This window comes from Haliaeetus albicilla, chromosome 18 (assembly GCF_947461875.1).
Source record: "Haliaeetus albicilla chromosome 18, bHalAlb1.1, whole genome shotgun sequence".
Classification (NCBI taxonomy): domain Eukaryota; kingdom Metazoa; phylum Chordata; class Aves; order Accipitriformes; family Accipitridae; genus Haliaeetus; species Haliaeetus albicilla.
In genome coordinates, this window is record NC_091500.1 from 28,802,615 (window position 1) to 28,820,287 (window position 17,673).

The window sequence follows — 17,673 nt, forward strand, 5'->3', positions numbered from 1 at the left end:
GGGCGCCCCCCGGTGGTACCGCCGCTCCTCCGCCCTTGGGCGCCCCCTGGCGGTTCCGCCGCGGAGCAGCGGGCGGCACGGCCGGGGCGGGGCACGGCCGGGGCGGGGCATGGCGGGGCGGGGCGGGGCGGGGCGGGACGGGCCCGGGAGGCGGCGGCGGCGGCGGCGGCGGCGGCCGGACGCGACGGGCTGAGCCTCCCCCGCCGCCCCCCGGTGCCTGGGCCGGGGATGGGGAACGTGGAGAGCGCGGACGGGGAGGCGCTGCCCCGGGGCCCGGGAGCGGCGTCAGCGTCGGGCCCGGGGGGACCCGGTTTGCTCGCCCCGGGCAAGATGCCGATGCCGGAGCCTTGCGAGCTGGAGGAGCGTTTCGCTTTGGTGCTGGTGAGAGACCGACCCCCGTCTCGGCCCCGGTCGTCCGCTGCGCCCCCGCCCGCTTCTCGCTGCGCCCCTCCGGTTCCCGGTGCGCCCTCCCCGGTGCGCTTCCCCCGTGCTCCGTCCCTGCTCCCTCCGTGCCTTCTCCCGGTCCCGCTGTGCTCTCCCGGTTCGCCCCTATCCGGGACCCCTCCCGGGCCGGGCGCGCCCCGCCACCGCGCTCCCCTCCCGGCGTCCGGCTGCGGGGCCAGCGGACGGGCGGGCACCGGCGCCCGGAGGATCTGGGGGCGGGCAGGGAGCGCCGGTGCCCGCCGGGGATGGGCAGTGGCCGCGGGGCCGGGGATGGCCGCGGGGGAAGTCCGGCCCGGGACAGCCCCGGGAGGGGTGACGCCACTCCCGGTGCTACCGGCGGGGGGGGCCCCTTTGGCTCCGGGACTTTTTCACCCGGGAAAGTCCCATCGAGGCGGCGCACGGGGCTGGGTGCTGGGGTCCCCCGTGGGTGCTGGGGTCCCCTGTGGGTGCCGGGTCCCCAGGGCTGGGGGTCCCTGTGGGTGCGGTGTCCCCATGGGCGCGGGTCCCCTGCGTGGTCCCCGGTCCGCTGTCACGGCCGGGGCGGTGGCCTTCCCGCAGCGGTCACCGGCCAAGGCTGCGGTGCCACCCTGGCAGCTGGCTGTGGCTCGGCGGTGACCCCGTCCCCACGCCGTGACCCAGGTGGCATCGGGACCACCCGTGCCATGGGGGCCACCGCATCCCACCGGCACATGGCTCGTGGCACAGCGGGCTGGCCCTGTGGCCCGTCGGCAGTGGGGTGGCCCATCCGTGGTGCTGGCACGGGCCTGGCTTTTTTTGGGGGGACACACACGCTGGCAGGGCCACCACGGCTGGGTGACACCCAGGGTACACAGCCCCCGACACCCGGCACTGCCGTCCCGGTGGTGGCCGTAGCCAGCAGAAGCCACGTCCGGGCAGGAAATGCCGAGCGTGGTCCCACGGGGCTCTGGGAGCTGGAACCGGGGGGTACCGGGGAGCACTGGCACCCCCAGTGTGGGACCATCCCACCAGCGGCGAGGGGCACCCACCCGCGGGGCCGTTGCCCGTCTCTGCATCCCACGCGGGGCGGATGCGGTAGCCAGTCCCCGTGGGGGCCGGTGGCGGGGGGGGGACACATCCTGCCGGGCAATGACGACGCCAGGATGGGGGGAATTTTGGGGGTGGCGGCACTGGGGGTTCGCCCCCAGTGCCGCCACCCCCAAAATTCCCCCCCGCCCCAGCGTTGGCCCAGCTACTGCCGGGGACGAAAATATTTCATCATGTGATGGGGCTGCAGCGCCGGCGGCCCCCGGACGGGCAGGATCCATCCCTGGGTGTCCCCCAACCTTGGGGTGGGCTCCAGCCTGGGTAGCCCCTGGTCCTTGGTGGAGGGGGGCTCAGTCCCAGGGCAGCTGGAGGGGGGGTCCCCGATGGGGGGGTGGTGGTGGTGGAGGAAGTGCCCAGCCGGGAGCGGCCCCGCTCCTGCCACAAAGGCAGGAAGCCGAGCGGCGGGAACGCCGGCGAAGGCGGCCGCTCTTCAAAGCCCCCCCGGTGCCCCCCGCCCCTGCCCGGGGCCTCCGTGTGTTGTCCCCCACCCGCCTCTGTCCCCGGGGTGTTCCCCGGGGGGGGCCGTGTGATTTTGTGTACAAATAAGCATGGCCCCATGGGGAGGGAGGTACAGTCCCCGTCCCCAGGGCAATTTTGGGGGGAGCCCATCCTGGCGGTGACATTCCCACTCCCGTGGCACTGCCCCCCACCCCCTCCCAGAGGTGCACGGCCTCACCCAGGCTCTGCCCCGGTTTCCTGCGGCTCCGCGGGACCAGGATGACCAGGGGAAGGATAATTTTAGTTGCCACGGGACGGGTGGAGTGCCAGCACCTCCCAGCTGCGGTGATGACCGGCTCCGGCTAACGGCACTGCCCGGGAGCTGCCTCACCAGGATGGCATCGCCCACCAGGGTGGCATCACCCGCTGGGGCATCCTCAAGCCCACCATCATCTGGCATCCTCAGTTTCCACTGTGGTGTCCCATGATATGGCTGCTCCAGACCGTATCCTTCACCAGCGGTCCCCGGGTTCTGCCATGAAGATGCCCGGCGCCCCAGCGAGCCGGGCATCGCTGCCGGGTGTCGTGCCGCGGTCAGAGAACGGAGGCTGCGGTTTGCCGGCGAGGAAGCGGGCGCAGACAAGAAGGACGTGTCGGCGCTGGGGAGATTTGGTGCTGCCGGCGGCTGGCACGTGGCCCCGGTGGTACTGCCATCCCCGTGCCACGCGCGTGGCTCCGTGCCCACCAGTGCTTCCCAGTGCCAGGGGCCCTGGCCGTGCCATGGAGCTGGGTGCCCTTGGGGGGGACCCTGGCTGTGCTACGGGTCTGGGTGCTCTTGGAGGGGGACCCTGGCTGTGCCATAGGATCGGGTGCCCTCGAGGGGGGTCAGCGTCCCTGTGTCCCCTGGGGTGACGACCCCCGCTTTGCCCCCAGAGTTCCATGAACCTGCCCCCGGACAAAGCCCGGCTCCTGCGTCAGTACGACAACGAGAAGAAGTGGGACCTCATCTGCGACCAGGTGGGGGACTGGGGGGGCCATGAGGGGTCCTGGAGCGGGGGGGAGCTGTGCTGCCGTGCCGGTGCCACCAACATCCCCCCTCCCTGTCCCCCCCCCCAGGAGCGGTTCCAGGTGAAGAGCCCCCCCCACGCCTACATCCAGAAATTGCGCAGCTTCCTGGAGCCGGGTGTCACGCGGAAGGTGAGGGGCTTGGGGAGGGCTGGGGGGGGTATCCAGGGGGTCTGGGGAGGGGGGGGGGGGCATGGCTCAGCCTTGCTCTGCCCCCAGAAGTTCAGGAGGAGGGTGCAGGAGTCGACCAAGGTCCTGCGCGAGCTGGAGATCAGCCTGAGGACGAACCACATCGGGTGAGCGTGGGGTACCGGGATGGGGTGGGGCTGTAGGGGGGGGCACAGGGTCCCGGGGGGGGGCACAGGGTCCCAGGACCAGCCCTGCTGCAGCTGCAGGGGAAGTCGGAGGCGCTGCAGGAACTGGGCCGGTTCCTGCCCCGGCTGTGCCGTGGGCCAGGGCCGCCGGCGGGCAGGTCCCGGGGGCGGATGCCGCGGACAGATGGGCCAGCGATGACGCCCTACGTGAAGCAGCGCGGCCAGATCCTGCCCGACTCCTCCCGGCACCGGAGGACTCGGCACCATCCCCGAGCCGGCGGCATCCTGACCCCGCACCGGCAGCTCGTCCCCCTCTGCCACGTGGGAGAGGGAACGTACCGGAGCCGCGCAGGCTGACCGGAGAGGGACGGGGACGTTACCGGGGGGCGGTTGGGGATGTCACCGGCGGGTGCCCGGCGGCGCGGTCGTGCCCGCATGCTCGGGGCGGCTCGTGCACGTGCTGGGCTATGCCCCGCCACCGGCCCCGCCATGGCCGCGCCATTCGGTTCTTCCCCGCCCGCGGCCCAAAAATAGCAGCAAGCCAGAGACAGGAAACGGGCTGGGGCGAGGGGCTGGCGCCGGCAGGAAAGGGGCGGCCGCGGCCCCCCCATCCCGGCTCCCGCTACTGCCTGACTCACCGCCCCCGGCCACGGGCAGGGCTGCAGGCAGGGGCACGCGTGGGACCCCCAAGGCCGTGAGCCCTCGTTGTGTGTGCACGCTCGTTCCCCCCCCCTCGGTCCCGTGCACACAGATACTGCCTTGTGCACAGCCCCCCCGCCCCGTGCACACAGTCCCTCTCCCTATGCATGCAACCCCCCCCATGCACATGGACATCCCGTGCATGCTGCCCTCCCCCCTGTCAACCCCCCCCCCATGCACACGCACCTTGTGCACGCTCCCTACACACGTGCACACCCACGCCATGTGCACCCCCTCGGGTACAAACCCCCCCCCTCGCCTTGCACACACCACCCCCCCCGCTGTGACCCAGCACATCTCAGCCGGGTTCAGCGCCTCACACGTGCACCCTAACACCCTCCCAGGGGGGCAGGGGCACCCCGAACCCCCCCCACCCCGGGGTGCCCAGGGCTGGGGATGGGGGTACAGCCCCAGCACCCAGCTCAGCTTCCCACCTTGCGCTGGGGGCCGAGCCCTCCCCACCCTGCAGCCGGTAGATAAAGCCGTGCCGGCGCTGGTACCGGCGATAGCAGAGGGGCTGCAACCGCCACCGGAGCGCCGGGACGCCCCCGCTGCCCCCTCCCCATCCCTGTACTGGGCAGGGGTCCCTATGGGTGGTGGTGGGGATCATGCTGGCGGGGGGGGGTCGTCGGCTCCTCTGGGCCCTGATGGGTGCCTGGTGCTGTAGGTGGGTGCGTGAGTTCCTCAACGATGAGAACAAGGGGCTGGATGTGCTGGTGAACTACCTGTCCTTCGCCCAGTGTGCCGTCATGTGAGTAGGGTGCGGGGCGGGGGGGGGTCCCCTGGGGTACTGGGATGTGGAGGGTCCCGGTGCCCTGTGGCAGCTCCCTGCTGCAGGCGGCCGATACCACTCGGCTCCTTATCGGCACCGGGGCAGCCCAGCCGGCACGCTGGGACGCGCCTGCCGTGGGGTCCCGAGGGACACGGGGATGGGGGGGGGGGGCGTCCCAGGGCCACCCTCGCGCCTCTCCCTGCCCCGCCGCTGTTCAGCCGCCACCCGCTTCAACGCTTGCCGCGGTGGCTGCGCCGCTCCGCGCCGAAGCCGTGTGCTCTCCCGCCCCCTCCCCTACCCAGCGCGCGTGTCCCACCCAGGTTGGATTTTGAGGGCCTGGAAGGCGGCGAGGACGGCGCGCTGGAAAAGCTGCGCGCCTGGAGCAGGTCCATCGAGGATCTGCAGCACCCCAGCGCCCTGCCCGCCCCTTTCGCCAGCAGCCTCGCCCGCTCTGCCCGCCAGACCGCCCTACGGTACGTACCCGCCGCGCCGGCCGGCTGCAGGGGTACGTCCCGCCGATGCGCCCAGCAGCTGCCCCGCTCTGCCGGTTCTGGCCAGCCACGGTGCTGCCGCTTGCTGCGTGCCGTGCCGTGCGCCGTCCTGCCACGGTGTGTGCCGTGCACCGTCCTGCCCGTGGTGTGTGCCGTGCCATGCGCCATCTTGCCCGTGGTGTGTGCCGTGCCATCGTGCCCTGTGCCACGCACAATCCTGCCCGTGGTGCGTGATATGCCACGTACCATCTTGCCGTGGGCCGTGAACCGTCCTGCCCGGGGCGTGCGCTATGCCAAGCACCATCCTGCCATGGCATGTGTCGTGCCCTGTGCCACGCACAATCCTGCCCGTGGTGTGTGATATGCCACGTACCATCTTGCCGTGGGCCGTGAACCGTCCTGCCCGGGGCGTGCGCTATGCCAAGCACCATCCTGCCATGGCGTGTGTCGTGCCCTGTGCCACGCACAATCCTGCCCGTGGTGTGTGATATGCCACGTACCATCTTGCCATGGGCCGTGAACCGTCCTGCCCGGGGCGTGCGCTATGCCAAGCACCATCCTGCCATGGCGTGTGTCGTGCCCTGTGCCACGCACAATCCTGCCCGCGGTGTGTGATATGCCACGTACCATCTTGCCATGGGCCGTGAACCGTCCTGCCCGGGGCGTGCGCTATGCCAAGCACCATCCTGCCATGGCGTGTGTCGTGCCCTGTGCCACGCACAATCCTGCCCGCGGTGTGTGATATGCCATGCACGATCCTGTCTGTGGTGGATGCCGTGTGCTCACCGCCTTGCGGTGCATGCCATGCTATGCGCCATCCTGCTCGTGGTGCGTGCTGTGCCCTGCACCATCCTGCCCTGTGCTATGCACCGCCGTGCCCGTGGCGCATACTGGGCCGTGCACTGTCCTGCCCTGTGCCGTACACCATCGTGTGCACGGTATGTGCCATGTCCTCTGCGCCGGCTGCCCTGTGGTGCGCCCCGAGCGCCACGCTGTGCCTTGCGCACGGTGTGGCTGTGGCACGTGCCATGCGTGCCACATCCTGCGCCGCCTTGCATGCCGCGTCCCATCCTGCCGGCCGTGCGTGCCGTGCCCTGGCCACCCGTAGCAGCTCGGCGCTGCCGTGTCGTCCTGCCCACGCCGCCTGCCCGTACCTCTGCCTGCCGTGGCCGCGCTGCCTCCGCTTGCCCCCCACTCTGGCTCTGCCCCCGCGCCCCGGGGTAACGCGCCCCATCTCTGCTTCCAGGGCCGGGCCCCCCCCTCTCTGGCTGCGCTCTCTCTCTCTGTCCTCTGCGCCCACCTCGCCGCTCGCCCGCCGGGTAAGTACCGGCTGCCCGGGGCCGGCCCGGTGCTCGCGGCGGCTTTGCTCCGAGTCTCCGCCAGCCTCTGTCCCTCTCGCCCTCCAGCCGCTTCTCTCTGCCTCTGCCCCTCCAAAACCCCTGCTGTCCCTATGCTGTCCCCATGCTGTCCCCACCCTGGTCCCCACGGGGCCGGTTCCCCCGCCCGGGCGAGCGCTGGCGGTGCAGCACCGGCGGTGCGAGGGTCCCGCTCATGGGTGCACTGTGTCCGTCCCCCCCCAGCTACGGCACACTGCCAAGCCGCAGGGCGCTGAAGAACTCACGCCTGGTGAGCCAGAAGGATGACGTCCATCTCTGCATCATGTGTCTTCGGGCCATCATGAACTACCAGGTACCACCGCCCCGCGATGGGGGGGACACCGATGCTGCCGCTGCGCCACGCCGGCACTGCTAACGCCGTCCCCACTCCGTCCCCACAGTACGGCTTCAACCTGGTCATGTCCCATCCTCATGCCGTCAACGAGATCGCCCTGAGCCTCAATAACAAGAACCCGAGGTAAGAAGGGGGGGTCTGGTGGGGGTGGTCCCGGTGCCGGCCAGGTTTGATGGTGATGGTGCTGCTCTGCCCTAGGACAAAGGCGCTGGTGCTGGAGCTGCTGGCGGCCGTTTGCCTGGTGAGGGGCGGCCACGAGATCATCCTCGCTGCCTTCGACAACTTCAAGGAGGTACGGGGGGAGCAGGGGCTGCAGGAGCAGTTTGGGATGGGGGGCACTGGGGGCACCACAATCAGGCTGGGATTGGGAACCAGGACCCAGGGAATGGAGGAATGGGGGACACCAGGACCAGGCTGGGATGGGGATTCTGGAACGTAGGGGGATCAGGCAAGATGATGTCAGGCTGGAATGGGGGGTCTGGGGGTACCAGACTGGGATTAGGAGACTGGAGCCCAGGGGATGGGGGACCAGTGGCCAGTGGGGGGGCAAAGCCACGTTAACCCCATGTCTGCTGCCCGCTCAGGTCTGCAAGGAGAAGCACCGCTTCGAGCGGCTGATGGACTACTTCCGCAACGAGGACAGCAGCATCGACTTCATGGTGGGACACCCGGTCCTGGGCGAGGGGGAGGGTCTTTGGGACAACAGGGGGTTCTGAGGGGGCTCCTGGTGACACCAGCCCTGCCCGCAGGTCGCCTGCATGCAGTTCATCAACATTGTGGTGCACTCAGTGGAGGACATGAACTTTCGCGTCCATCTCCAGTATGAGTTCACCAAGCTGGGGCTGGAGGAGTTCCTGCAGGTACAGGGGGTTGGGGGGGCCAGGGGGGCTGCCCCAAGGAGCCCCCCCATCCCTGACGCTGCCCCGATGCCTGCAGAAGTCGAGGCACACAGAGAGCGAGAAGCTGCAGGTGCAGATCCAGGCATACCTGGACAATGTCTTTGACGTGGGGGGGCTGCTGGAGGATGCTGAGACCAAGAATGTGGCCCTGGAGAAGGTGGAAGAGCTAGAGGAGCATCTGTCCCATGTATGTGAACGCAGGGGGACGTGGGGATGCTCCTCGTCATGTCCTGGGGCATCCCCTCCCAGGGTCTGGCTTTGCCCCTGGGGAGATCAACAGTGATACCGGGGGACTGGGTGGGTGGTCCCCAAGCCAGTGTCACAGCCACATTTCCCCCCTCCCCAGCTAACGGAGAAGCTGCTGGACCTGGAGAACGAGAACATGATGCGGGTGGCGGAGCTGGAGAAGCAGCTGCTGCAGCGGGAGAAGGAGCTGGAGGTGGTCAAGGTACATGGGGAGGGGCTGTGGGGAGCGGGGCAGGGTCCCGTCCCCCGTCCCCCCAGCCTGATGCTTGCCGTCCCCAGGAGACCTACGAGCACACGAGCCACCAGGTCCACACGCTGCGGCGGATGATTAAGGAGAAGGACGAGGCTTTCCGGCGGCGCTACGGCTCTGAGCCGCCCCCCATACCGGGCATTGAGCCCCCTCCCCAGCCCGAGCCCGAACCCCTGGAGGAGGCCCTGCGGCTCCCCGTCCTGCCCCCCGTGGAGGCTGCACCCCCGCCACCACCCCCACCACCCCCCCTGCCACCCCCTGCACCCCCGCTCCCAGGTGAGGATGGGGGAGTCTCTGGGGCATCCCCAAAACTGCAGCATCCTGGAGCTGGGCATCCCCAGGACATGGGGGGGGGCTCCGGAAACGGGGTGTGCCTGGTGCTGGACCACTCCCGAAGCTGGGGGGTCCCCAAAACTGGGCCATCCCTGCTGGGGCACGGTCTCACCCTCACCTTCCTTCGCAGGCAAGTGCCCCCCAGCCCCGCCGCTGCCCGGGGCTTCACCCTCCATCGCTCTGACCGTCGGGCTCTCGGGTAGGTGGGGAGGGTGCGGGGACCGTGGGGATGGGGACAGTGCAGGGATGGTGGGGACAGAGAAGGGGGAGGCTTGCAGGCACCAGGGTGTCGGGGTTGCAGTCACCAAGGGACGGGTGCAGGGACCATGGCACAGGGATGGGGTGGCATAGAGGATGGTGACAGCCTGGGGACCAATGCACCGGACTTGGGTGGCTCAGGGTGGGCACAGGATATGTCCCCCTGCCCCGGTGGGGGCTAAGCCGGCTCCTGCTCCGCTGGCAGCCATCCGGATCAAGAAGCCCATCAAGACCAAGTTCCGGCTGCCCGTCTTCAACTGGACGGCGCTGAAGCCCAACCAGATCAGTGGGACGGTGTTCAGCGAGCTGGATGATGAGCGAGTGCTGGAGGTGAGCCCAGCACCCTCAGCCCGAGCGGCTGGGTGGGTGCCACCGCCGCTGCTCCCACCTCTAAGCCCCCATCTCCTTGTCCCACCAGGATCTTGACCTGGAGCGCTTCGAGGAGCTCTTCAAGACCAAAGCGCAGGGTCCGGCCCTCGACCTCGTCTGCGCCAAGAACAAGGCGTCGCAGAAGGCGGCCAGCAAGGTGACGCTGCTGGAGGCCAACCGGGCCAAGAACCTGGCCATCACCCTGCGCAAGGCGGGCCGCGGCACCGAGGAGATCTGCAGGGCCATCCACACGTACGTGCCCCCACGCTGGGGTGCAGCAGAGTGCTATTGGGGGGGCTGATGGGCTTGCTGGGGTGCAGGGGACCCTGGCAGGGTTCAAGGGGGCTAGTGGGGGTGCAGGGGGGCTGGCTGGGGTGCAGGGGGGCTAGGCAAGGTGCAGGGTGGCTGGTTGGGATGCAGAGGGTCAGGCGGGATGCGTGGGGGCTGGTTGGGGTGCAGTGGGGCCAGGCAGGGTGCTGGGGGGGCTGTTTGGGCTGTAATGGGACCAGGCAGGGTGCAGGGGGGCTGGTTGGGGTGCAGAGGGGCTAGGTAAGCTTCAAGGGGGTCTGGTTGGGGTGCAGGGGGTCTGGTTGGGGTGCAATGGGGCTCAGGCAGGGTGCAGGGGGGCTGGCTGGGGTGCAATGGGTCCACGCAGGGTGCAGGGAGGCCAAGCAGGGTGCTGGGGGGGGCTGTTTGGGCTGTAATGGGACCAGGCAGGGTGCAGAGGGGCTGGTTGGGGTGCAGGGGGGCTGGCTGGGGTGCAGAGGGGCTAGGTAGGCTTCAAGGGGGCTTGCTAGGGTGCAGGGGGGCTGGTAGACTTCAAGGGGGCTTGCTAGGGTGCAGAGGGTCTGGTTGGGGTGCAATGGTGCTCAGGCAGGATGCACGGGGGCTGGCTGGGGTGCAATGGGTCCACGCAGGGTGCAGGGAGGCCAAGCAGGGTGCAGGGGGGGGCTGGTTGGGGTGCAGGGGTGCCGAGGCATGGTGCAAGGAGCTGGTTGGGGTGCAGCGGGGAGCAGATCCCCGACGGTGCGGGCGCGGGGCAGGTTCGACCTGGCGACGCTGCCGGTGGACTTCGTGGAGTGCCTGATGCGGTTCCTGCCGACGGAGGCGGAGGTGAAGGCACTGCGGCAGTACGAGCGGGAGCGCAAGCCGCTGGAGGAGCTGGCGGACGAGGACCGCTTCATGCTGCAGTTCAGCAAGGTGGAGCGGCTGCCCCAGCGCATGGCCATCATGGCTTTCCTCGGCAACTTCACCGAAAACCTCCAGATGCTGACACCGGTACAGAGTCGGGGAGACGGGGGGATTGCACCCACTGGGGGTGCCTGGACCCTGCACCCCAGCTGAGACCTGCCCCCCCCCCATTCTATCCCCCTGCAGCAGCTCAATGCCATCATCGCGGCCTCAGCCTCCGTCAAGTCCTCGCAGAAGCTGAAGCACATGTTGGAGGTGAGCATGGGGAGGCCAGACGATGTGGGGACAAGCTGGGTTGGAGTCCTGCCCTCCATCTTCACCCATAGCTGGGCAGGTGGGGGTCCCATGGGGGTCTTGCTCCTCCCTGACCCCACCATCCCTGGTGCTTTTCCCCTGCAGATTATCTTGGCGCTGGGCAACTACATGAACAGCAGCAAACGCGGCGCTGTCTACGGCTTCAAACTGCAGAGCCTGGACCTGGTGGGCAACCCCAGACTCCCTGGGACCGCATGGGCTCCCCAGGGTCCCATGCCACAGCCATGACCTACCCCCAAATTGTCCTGCAGCTCCTGGACACCAAGTCAACGGACAGGAAGATGACGCTGCTGCATTTCATCGCGCTGACAGTGCGGGAGAAGTACCCCGAGCTGGCAACCTTCTGGCAGGAGCTGCACTTTGTGGAGAAGGCGGCCGCAGGTGCCCCCCCATCCCCATGCCCCCAGCTCACCATCCCCCGGGGCTGTGGGTCCCCTGACCCGTCCCTGTGGCCCCGCAGTGTCCCTGGAGAATGTGCTGTTGGACGTGAAGGAGCTGGGCCGGGGGATGGAGTTGCTGCGACGGGAGTGCGGGCTGCACGAGAACAGCGTCCTGCGTTCCTTCCTGGCCGCCAGCGAGGGCAAGCTGGAGCGGCTGCAGAAGGACGCACGGACGGCCGAGGTGAGGGCTGCGGAGCGGCTGTGCCTTGCACGGCCCTTGCACATGCCATGTCATGCACGCCTTGCTTTGCATAGCTCTCTTGCGTGCCTTGCTTTGCATAGCTCTCTTGCATGCCTTGCTTTGCATGCTCCTCATGCATGCCTTGCTTTGCACGGCTCTTGTCCATGCCTTGCTTTGCACGCTCCTCGTGCACGCCTTGTCACGCACGCCTTACTTTGCACGCTCCTTGTGCACACCTGCCTTGCTTTGCATGCTCCTTGTGCGTGCCTTGCTTTGCACGGCCCTCGTGCACATCTTGCTTTGCGCAGCCCTCGTGCATGCCTTGCTTTACGTGCTCCTCATGCACGCCTGCTCTGCTTTGCATGGCCCTCGTGCACGTCTGTCTTTGCACGCCCCTCGTGCCAGGAGGCCACCAGGAGCTGCGGGACGTGCAGCCCGTTGGTGACCGTCCCGTCCCCCTCCCCAGGACGCCTACAACACGGTGGTGCGGTATTTCGGCGAGAGCCCCAAGACGACTCCCCCGTCCGTCTTCTTCCCGGTTTTTGTCCGGTTCATCCGCTCCTACAAGGTGAGGTGGGGCCAGGAGGGGACACATGGGGGGTCGGTGACACTGGTGCTGGGGTGGGGGCTGGCTCCCACCGCCACCCCCTCGCCCTGGCAGGATGCGGAGCAGGAGAACGAGACGCGGAAGAAGCAGGAGGAGGTGATGCGGGAGAAGCTGCTGGCGCAGGAGGCTAAGAAGCAGGAGAAGGTGAGCGTGGATGGGCGCCTGGGTGGGCTGGGTGGGGGGACACGGAGGAGACACCTGTGTCCCCAACCCGGGACCCCTGCGTCTCCCTCGCAGCGGAACAAGTGGCAGCAGCAGGAGCTGATTGCGGAGCTGCGGCGGCGCCAGGCCAAGGACCATCGCCCTGTCTACGAGGGCAAGGATGGCACCATCGAGGACATCATCACCGGTACGGCCCCCGCCGCTCCCCCCGACCCGGACACCTGGGTCTCGCCTGCGTGCGGGGGCTGACGTCTCCCTGTCCGCTCCCCCCCTGCCCATGCCCCCAACCTGCAGCGCTGAAGAGCGTCCCGTTCACGGCCCGCACCGCCAAGCGGGGCTCGCGCTTCTTCTGCGACCCGTCCCACCACGACGAGTCCAGCTGTTAGCCCCCAGGTACCACCTGCATGCCCGGTCCCCCCGGGACCCCCCCCGCAAGACCCCTGGATCCCCCCTGGCCCCGCATGCCCCCTCCTGCATGCCCTCTCCCCGCATGCCGTCACTCCGGGGTGCCTGGCACCCCCCCTGCCCCAGCCCCTTGGAGCGGAGCAGGGTCCTGGTGTGGGAATTTGGTGTAAGGCTCAGTCCCGGCACAGGATCCTGGCACAGGATCCCAGTGTAAGGCTGGGTCCTGGCACAGGATCCCAGTGCAAGGGCTGGGTGCCAGTACAGGATCCTGGCACAGGATCCCGGTGTAAGGCTGGATCCGGGCACAGGATCCTGGCACAGGATCCCGGTGTAAGGCTGGATCCGGGCACAGGATCCTGGCACAGGATCCTGGTGCAAGGCTGGATCCGGGCACAGGATTCCAGTGCAACGCTGGGGTTCCAGCACAAGATCTTGGCAAAAGATCCTGGTGCAAGGCTGGGTTCCCAGCATGGGGTCTTTGATGCAGTGCAGGATCCCAGTGCAATACTGGATTCCAGCACAGATCCTACTGCAGGCTGAGTCCCAGCACAGGATCCCGTTGCAAGGCTGGGTCCCAATAAGGGTCCTGATGCAAGACTGGGTTTCCAGCATGGGGTCTTTGCTGCAGTGTGGGTTCCCAGTGCAATACTGAATCCCAGCATGGGGTCCCAGTGCAAAACTGGATCCCAGAGCAGGGTCCCAGTGCGATACTGGGTTCCAGTCCAGTGCGTGGAGGACTGGCTCCGAGCTGCCTCGGCCCTGGAGGGGGTCACCTGGGACCATCCCCCAGGCCAGGTGTCCCCTGACACTGTCCCTTCTGTCCCACAGCCCGCAGGTGGATCCGCCTGTAGCCGAGCGAGGGTAAGGACCCTGGGTGGTGGAGGGGGGGAGTGCGGAGCTGCAGCAGCTGAGCTGCCTCAGTTTCCCCTCCTCACCCTGCTCTGCCCTGCAGGTGCCAGGGGAGGGCTCTGTCCTCCCCCCGACACTGTGCAAGGGGGGGAATGTCCTCGTGCCACCGTCCTCGCCCAGGCTCGCAGGCAGTGTCCCTGTCCCCTGCACCTGGGGGGGGGGCTCACTGCCCGGACCACCCCCCCCAGCCTGCCTGTGGCAGAGGCCAAATCCTGTCCCTGGCTGCGGTAGGGGCCCAGCGCCGGTGGCTGACCCACGGGGTGCCCCCTCCCCATCGGGGTCCCCTCATCCCAGTGGGGGTCACCGCCCCAGAGCCCCCCCCCCCGCACGCTCGTCACTTTGACCACTGATGTGAACACTAATTGCCAAAAAAAGGGACCAAAGCCAGGCCGGGGCGGGAAGGGGGGGCAGCAGGATGGTGCCCCCCACCCCAGACCCCCCCCGGACCCTCCCCAGTGACTTTTTGTACATGTGAAATATATGGAGTCTTTTACATGGCCGCTGCCTGCTTGGAGGGGCGGGGGGGGCGGGTCTGGGGGAGGCACAGAGGCAACCCAGGCATCTGGGGACCTCCCCATGCTGGGGGTCCTGTCTCCCTGGGTGGGGGGGACATGCATGTACAGGGACCAGACCCTTAAGCAAGTTTTGTGGCAGTGTTATTAAAGCTGCAGGATTAAGGGAGGGGGGGAGACCTGCTGGGGGGGGGGGCAGTTCACCCCACTGCTGGCACCTGTGGGAGACTGGGAGCAGCTTAGGGTCTGGGGGGAGCTGCAGTAGAGGGTGGAGGGGCAGGATGTGGCCCCAGGAGCAAAGGAAAAGGAGGATGGAGGGGCAGGATGAGGCCTGAACATTGCTAGGGCAGAGCAAAGGGGGCATGGAAGGGCAGGATGGAGCCATGGCACCCCCCGCTAGCAGGCAGTTTGGGGCAGGATGCGGCCATTGCAAGGTCTAAAGGGCTGGGAGGAGCGGGATGCGGTCATTGCGTCCCGAGGAGAAGGGCAGAAAGGGTTTGGGGAAGGCAGGATGCAGCCCTGGCATCTCTGCTGTTGGGGTATAAGGGGCTGGGAGGGGCAGGATGTGGCCCCAGACCCCCCCCCAGCAGCTGTGCAGCCATGGCACAGTGGGGCAGGATGCGGCCCACCCCGTGGCAGGGCAGGTGCCTGGTCTCCCTCCCTGAGCCACGAGCAGCGCCTGCCCCACCAGCCCAGGGATTAGGCCTGAAACAGAGAATAAAAGTTTCCCCTAATCCTCTTGGGGGGGATTACCAGCGCTGCCGCACCCATGGCCAAATCCAGACCTGGCCCAGGACCGGCTGCCCCAGCAGCTCCGCTGGCCCCGTTGCCTTTTAATCCATGTGTACAAGCCAGGGACGCTGTGGTCCCCAGCGCCGTCCTGCTCCGTCCCCAAGTGCCATCGAAGATGCTGTGGGCAAAGATGCTGCTGTTCATCCATCTGTCTATCCGTCCATCCATCCATCCATCCATCCGCTGGGCTTGGGCTGGTCCCTACGTCCCCTCGGCAGCTCCCTCAGCCTCATGGGATGGTTGCTGTTCTCCCTGCGCTGGGGCTGCCACCAGGCTCTCCGCCTGCAGCAGCAGGTTGCAGCCGAGGAAGAAGATGGCGAAGGTGACGGTGAGGCAGAGCACCAGGACGATGGCAATTTGGGCAGCCTCGGCCACCCGTGTGTCCCCCCAGGCGCTGGCCTGCGCCAGCGTGGAGTTCATCTCCTCCTCCTCTTCCTCCCAGGAGCAGAGTGCTGGCGAGCAGGGCGGTGGCAGCAGAGCAGTGATGGACAGGGAGGGTTTAAGTGATGTCAGGGACCGTCTTAGCTGCCCGCACAGCCCCCCTCGCTTGGTTGAGAAGCTGGTGCCCAGCAGATGCCCCACCCTGAGGCAGGGAAGTAGCTTTGCCCCCCCCTTGGTGTAGTGGAGGAGTGCAGAGTCCTGCACAGAAGGGGGTTCGCCCCATCCCCTCCCCTGGATGTGCTTGGGGGGCAGCTGGGGCTGCCCCACTCAGGTTACCGCTCCCAGGGTGTAGGCAGTACTGATCCAGCCCAGGGGTGTCAGCCCCCCCCATCCCTGCCTCTCCCCACTGCAGCCGGTGAGCTCCACCGCACGGGGACACGGTGGGGTCCCCCAGCTCAGCCTTGGCACCCATTTCCCTCCCATCCCATGGACACTGGCCCCATCAACAACCAGGACGTGACCAGACTCCACGTGAAAGGAGAAATACTTTATTTTTGCCCCAGAGGAGGCAGTGAGCTTGTCTCCAGGCCCCGCAGGGAAGCGGCTCAGTCCCAGGGACAGGGGTGCCACCAGGGATGACATGCGGTGACGAGGCTGGCACTGGCTGTGCCGAGCAAATTGAGTTAGAGAGCAGCCGCAGGCGGGGCCGGACAGGGTTCGGACGTCATCCCCTCCCCATGCTGATCCCCAGCACCGCGCCACTGCCGCACGTGCCAACCAGCACCTCCCGCCCTGGGGACTCACCACCCCTGGGAGCTGCCGAGCCGGTTCTCCAGGATGGGCAAGCGCCCCGCAGTGCAAACCAAACCAGCAGCAACCCCCAATTAAGGACCAGGCCGAGTCCAGCTCCTTGCAGAGGCTTTTTGGAGGTGGAGAGGAGGGATCCAAGCAGAGATGCTGTCCCAAAGAGCCAGGGGCTGTGCCGGAGAGGTGCCACCATGTGGGGTGAATCTGCCTCGGTGGCACCCAGTCCTACAGAGCCAGCGTGTCCTTGATGAGCCGGCGCATGGTGGTAGTGACCGAGGTGCCCAGGGAGTCCGTGATCTGGTAGGAGATCTTGTACAGGTAAGGCTGCACGTCCTTCAGGCTGGTGTCGAAGACGTTGTCCACCTCCGACTGGGTGGGCATCTTAGGCAGGTACTCATGGCGGTTCATCACCTCTACGATGTTGATGATCTTCTCGCAGAGTTTCTCGCCCACCTTCTCCCGGCAGATCTGCCGCTCCTGCTCGTTAGCCAGGTTCACCACATTCACCTTAATGGTCCACAGCTCCCAGGGGATGCACTCATCCGAGAAGGGCCAGCGCGACTTCTTCTTCTGGTAGAACTCCAGGGAGATCTGCCCCATCCCATCACTGCCCGAGTTGCGCAACGCGTCCTGCCGAGAGAGCATGTGGCCCTGCTCAGGGGGGCCAGGGACTGACTTTCCCTTCCCAGGCAAGGACATGGCACAGACTACAGGATTTTAAGCTCCTGCTTTTGTCCCTGATGGGTCCCCGTGGGGCTCCCTTACCTTGAACTCCCCGACGGCCTTGCGGAGGGCCCGGTCCAGCTCCTCGGAGGAGACGCGGACGTAGGCGAAGTCAATGAAGTCACAGTCCACATCCTGGGTGCCCACGGTGCCGATGGAGTAGGTGCCCTCCTTCTTGTAGTGGAACTTGCCGGTGCTGCGGTGCAGCAGGACGGTGTGGAGCACCGCCAGCATGGCCTCCTCCACCTGCCGACCCTCCACCGACACCTCCAGCACCTCCGCACGGCAATTCATGGCAGGGGTGGCTCCGGGGGGGGTGCGACAGCAGGTCCTGTGAGGGAAAAAAGGGTGTTGGCAGGGGGGTGAGTTGTGTCCCCGCTTGGGCAACAGCCCCTCTACCCACCCACCTTTACTCACCCCCTGGAAACCCTGGTGTCCCAGTGTGTGCCCTCCCCACCTCTCAGGGACCCAGGCGTCACGGTCCGGGCCCCCCCACCACCTCTCAGGGGCCCAGGGGTCCCGGCCGGGCCCCTCAAATACCCCACAGGGCCCCAGACGTCGCCCCCCCCTCACCGACTCTCCCCCCTCGCAGAGCTCCAGACCCCCCTCACCCTTGAGGACCCCGGCTCCCCTCGGCCCCCAGCTGCCCTCACCCTCTCCCGGGGTCCCGTCCCCCCTCACCCCCGAGGGTCCCGGCCCCCCCTCACCCTCTCCCGGGGCCGCGGCCCCCTCAGCGCCGCCGGCCGGGCCCGCACTCACCGCCCGGGACCGACCATCTGACGGCTGGGAGGAGGGAAGTGGGGCAGCCCATCTAGGTAAAGGGGGGTCGGCACAAACCATTTACCGAAACGGCGGCGCCTCCCGCTGCAGCAGC

General features: G+C 67.9%; 2 protein-coding genes across 12 annotated transcripts; one reads left to right on the forward strand and one right to left on the reverse strand.

The window, feature by feature from the left end:
• Nucleotides 1-141: 141 nt before the first annotated feature.
• FMNL3 (formin like 3) lies at nucleotides 142-14,077 on the forward strand. 9 transcript variants are annotated; one of them, XM_069806165.1, is made up of 28 exons: nucleotides 142-381; nucleotides 2,881-2,964; nucleotides 3,064-3,144; nucleotides 3,232-3,308; nucleotides 4,693-4,776; nucleotides 5,100-5,270; nucleotides 6,869-6,977; nucleotides 7,066-7,142; nucleotides 7,218-7,311; nucleotides 7,604-7,678; nucleotides 7,769-7,879; nucleotides 7,956-8,105; nucleotides 8,265-8,366; nucleotides 8,444-8,690; nucleotides 8,878-8,946; nucleotides 9,211-9,335; nucleotides 9,424-9,626; nucleotides 10,418-10,652; nucleotides 10,752-10,820; nucleotides 10,965-11,045; nucleotides 11,132-11,261; nucleotides 11,341-11,501; nucleotides 11,968-12,069; nucleotides 12,163-12,252; nucleotides 12,346-12,457; nucleotides 12,565-12,663; nucleotides 13,504-13,536; nucleotides 13,628-14,077. In XM_069806165.1, exons 1-26 carry the CDS (start codon nucleotides 229-231, stop codon nucleotides 12,654-12,656), a joined length of 3,084 nt encoding a protein of 1,027 aa, XP_069662266.1. In that variant the 5' UTR covers nucleotides 142-228; the 3' UTR covers nucleotides 12,657-12,663; nucleotides 13,504-13,536; nucleotides 13,628-14,077. The 9 variants fall into 9 exon arrangements, with proteins under 9 accessions (XP_069662266.1, XP_069662267.1, XP_069662268.1 ...); XM_069806166.1 differs by having other exon boundaries at nucleotides 7,959-8,105; XM_069806167.1 differs by having other exon boundaries at nucleotides 3,235-3,308.
• A 1,724-nt stretch (nucleotides 14,078-15,801) lies between these two features.
• On the reverse strand, nucleotides 15,802-17,673 carry ATG101 (autophagy related 101). 3 transcript variants are annotated; one of them, XM_069806179.1, is made up of 3 exons: nucleotides 17,559-17,673; nucleotides 16,842-17,130; nucleotides 15,802-16,706 (listed from the first exon to the last, which is right to left on the reverse strand). In XM_069806179.1, the coding sequence occupies exons 1-3, from the start codon at nucleotides 17,573-17,575 to the stop codon at nucleotides 16,302-16,304; spliced, it is 711 nt and encodes a 236-aa protein (XP_069662280.1). In that variant the 5' UTR covers nucleotides 17,576-17,673; the 3' UTR covers nucleotides 15,802-16,301. The 3 variants fall into 3 exon arrangements, with proteins under 3 accessions (XP_069662280.1, XP_069662278.1, XP_069662279.1); XM_069806177.1 differs by having other exon boundaries at nucleotides 17,507-17,594; XM_069806178.1 differs by having other exon boundaries at nucleotides 17,481-17,560.

What these genes read in the sequence shown, in the direction of transcription:
- FMNL3 (XM_069806164.1), top strand. Translation starts at nt 229, where the DNA reads ATGGGGAACGTGGAGAGCGCGGACGGGGAGGCGCTGCCCCGGGGCCCG. An exon ending in TGTGGAGAAGGCGGCCGCAG is followed by an intron (nt 11,262 to 11,340) that starts GTGCCCCCCCAT and finishes GTGGCCCCGCAG; the next exon opens with TGTCCCTGGAGAATGTGCTG. An exon ending in CATCGAGGACATCATCACCG is followed by an intron (nt 12,458 to 12,564) that starts GTACGGCCCCCG and finishes CCCAACCTGCAG; the next exon opens with CGCTGAAGAGCGTCCCGTTC.
- ATG101 (XM_069806179.1), bottom strand. An exon ending in AGGCCGTCGGGGAGTTCAAG is followed by an intron (nt 16,707 to 16,841) that starts GTAAGGGAGCCC and finishes CTCTCTCGGCAG; the next exon opens with GACGCGTTGCGCAACTCGGG.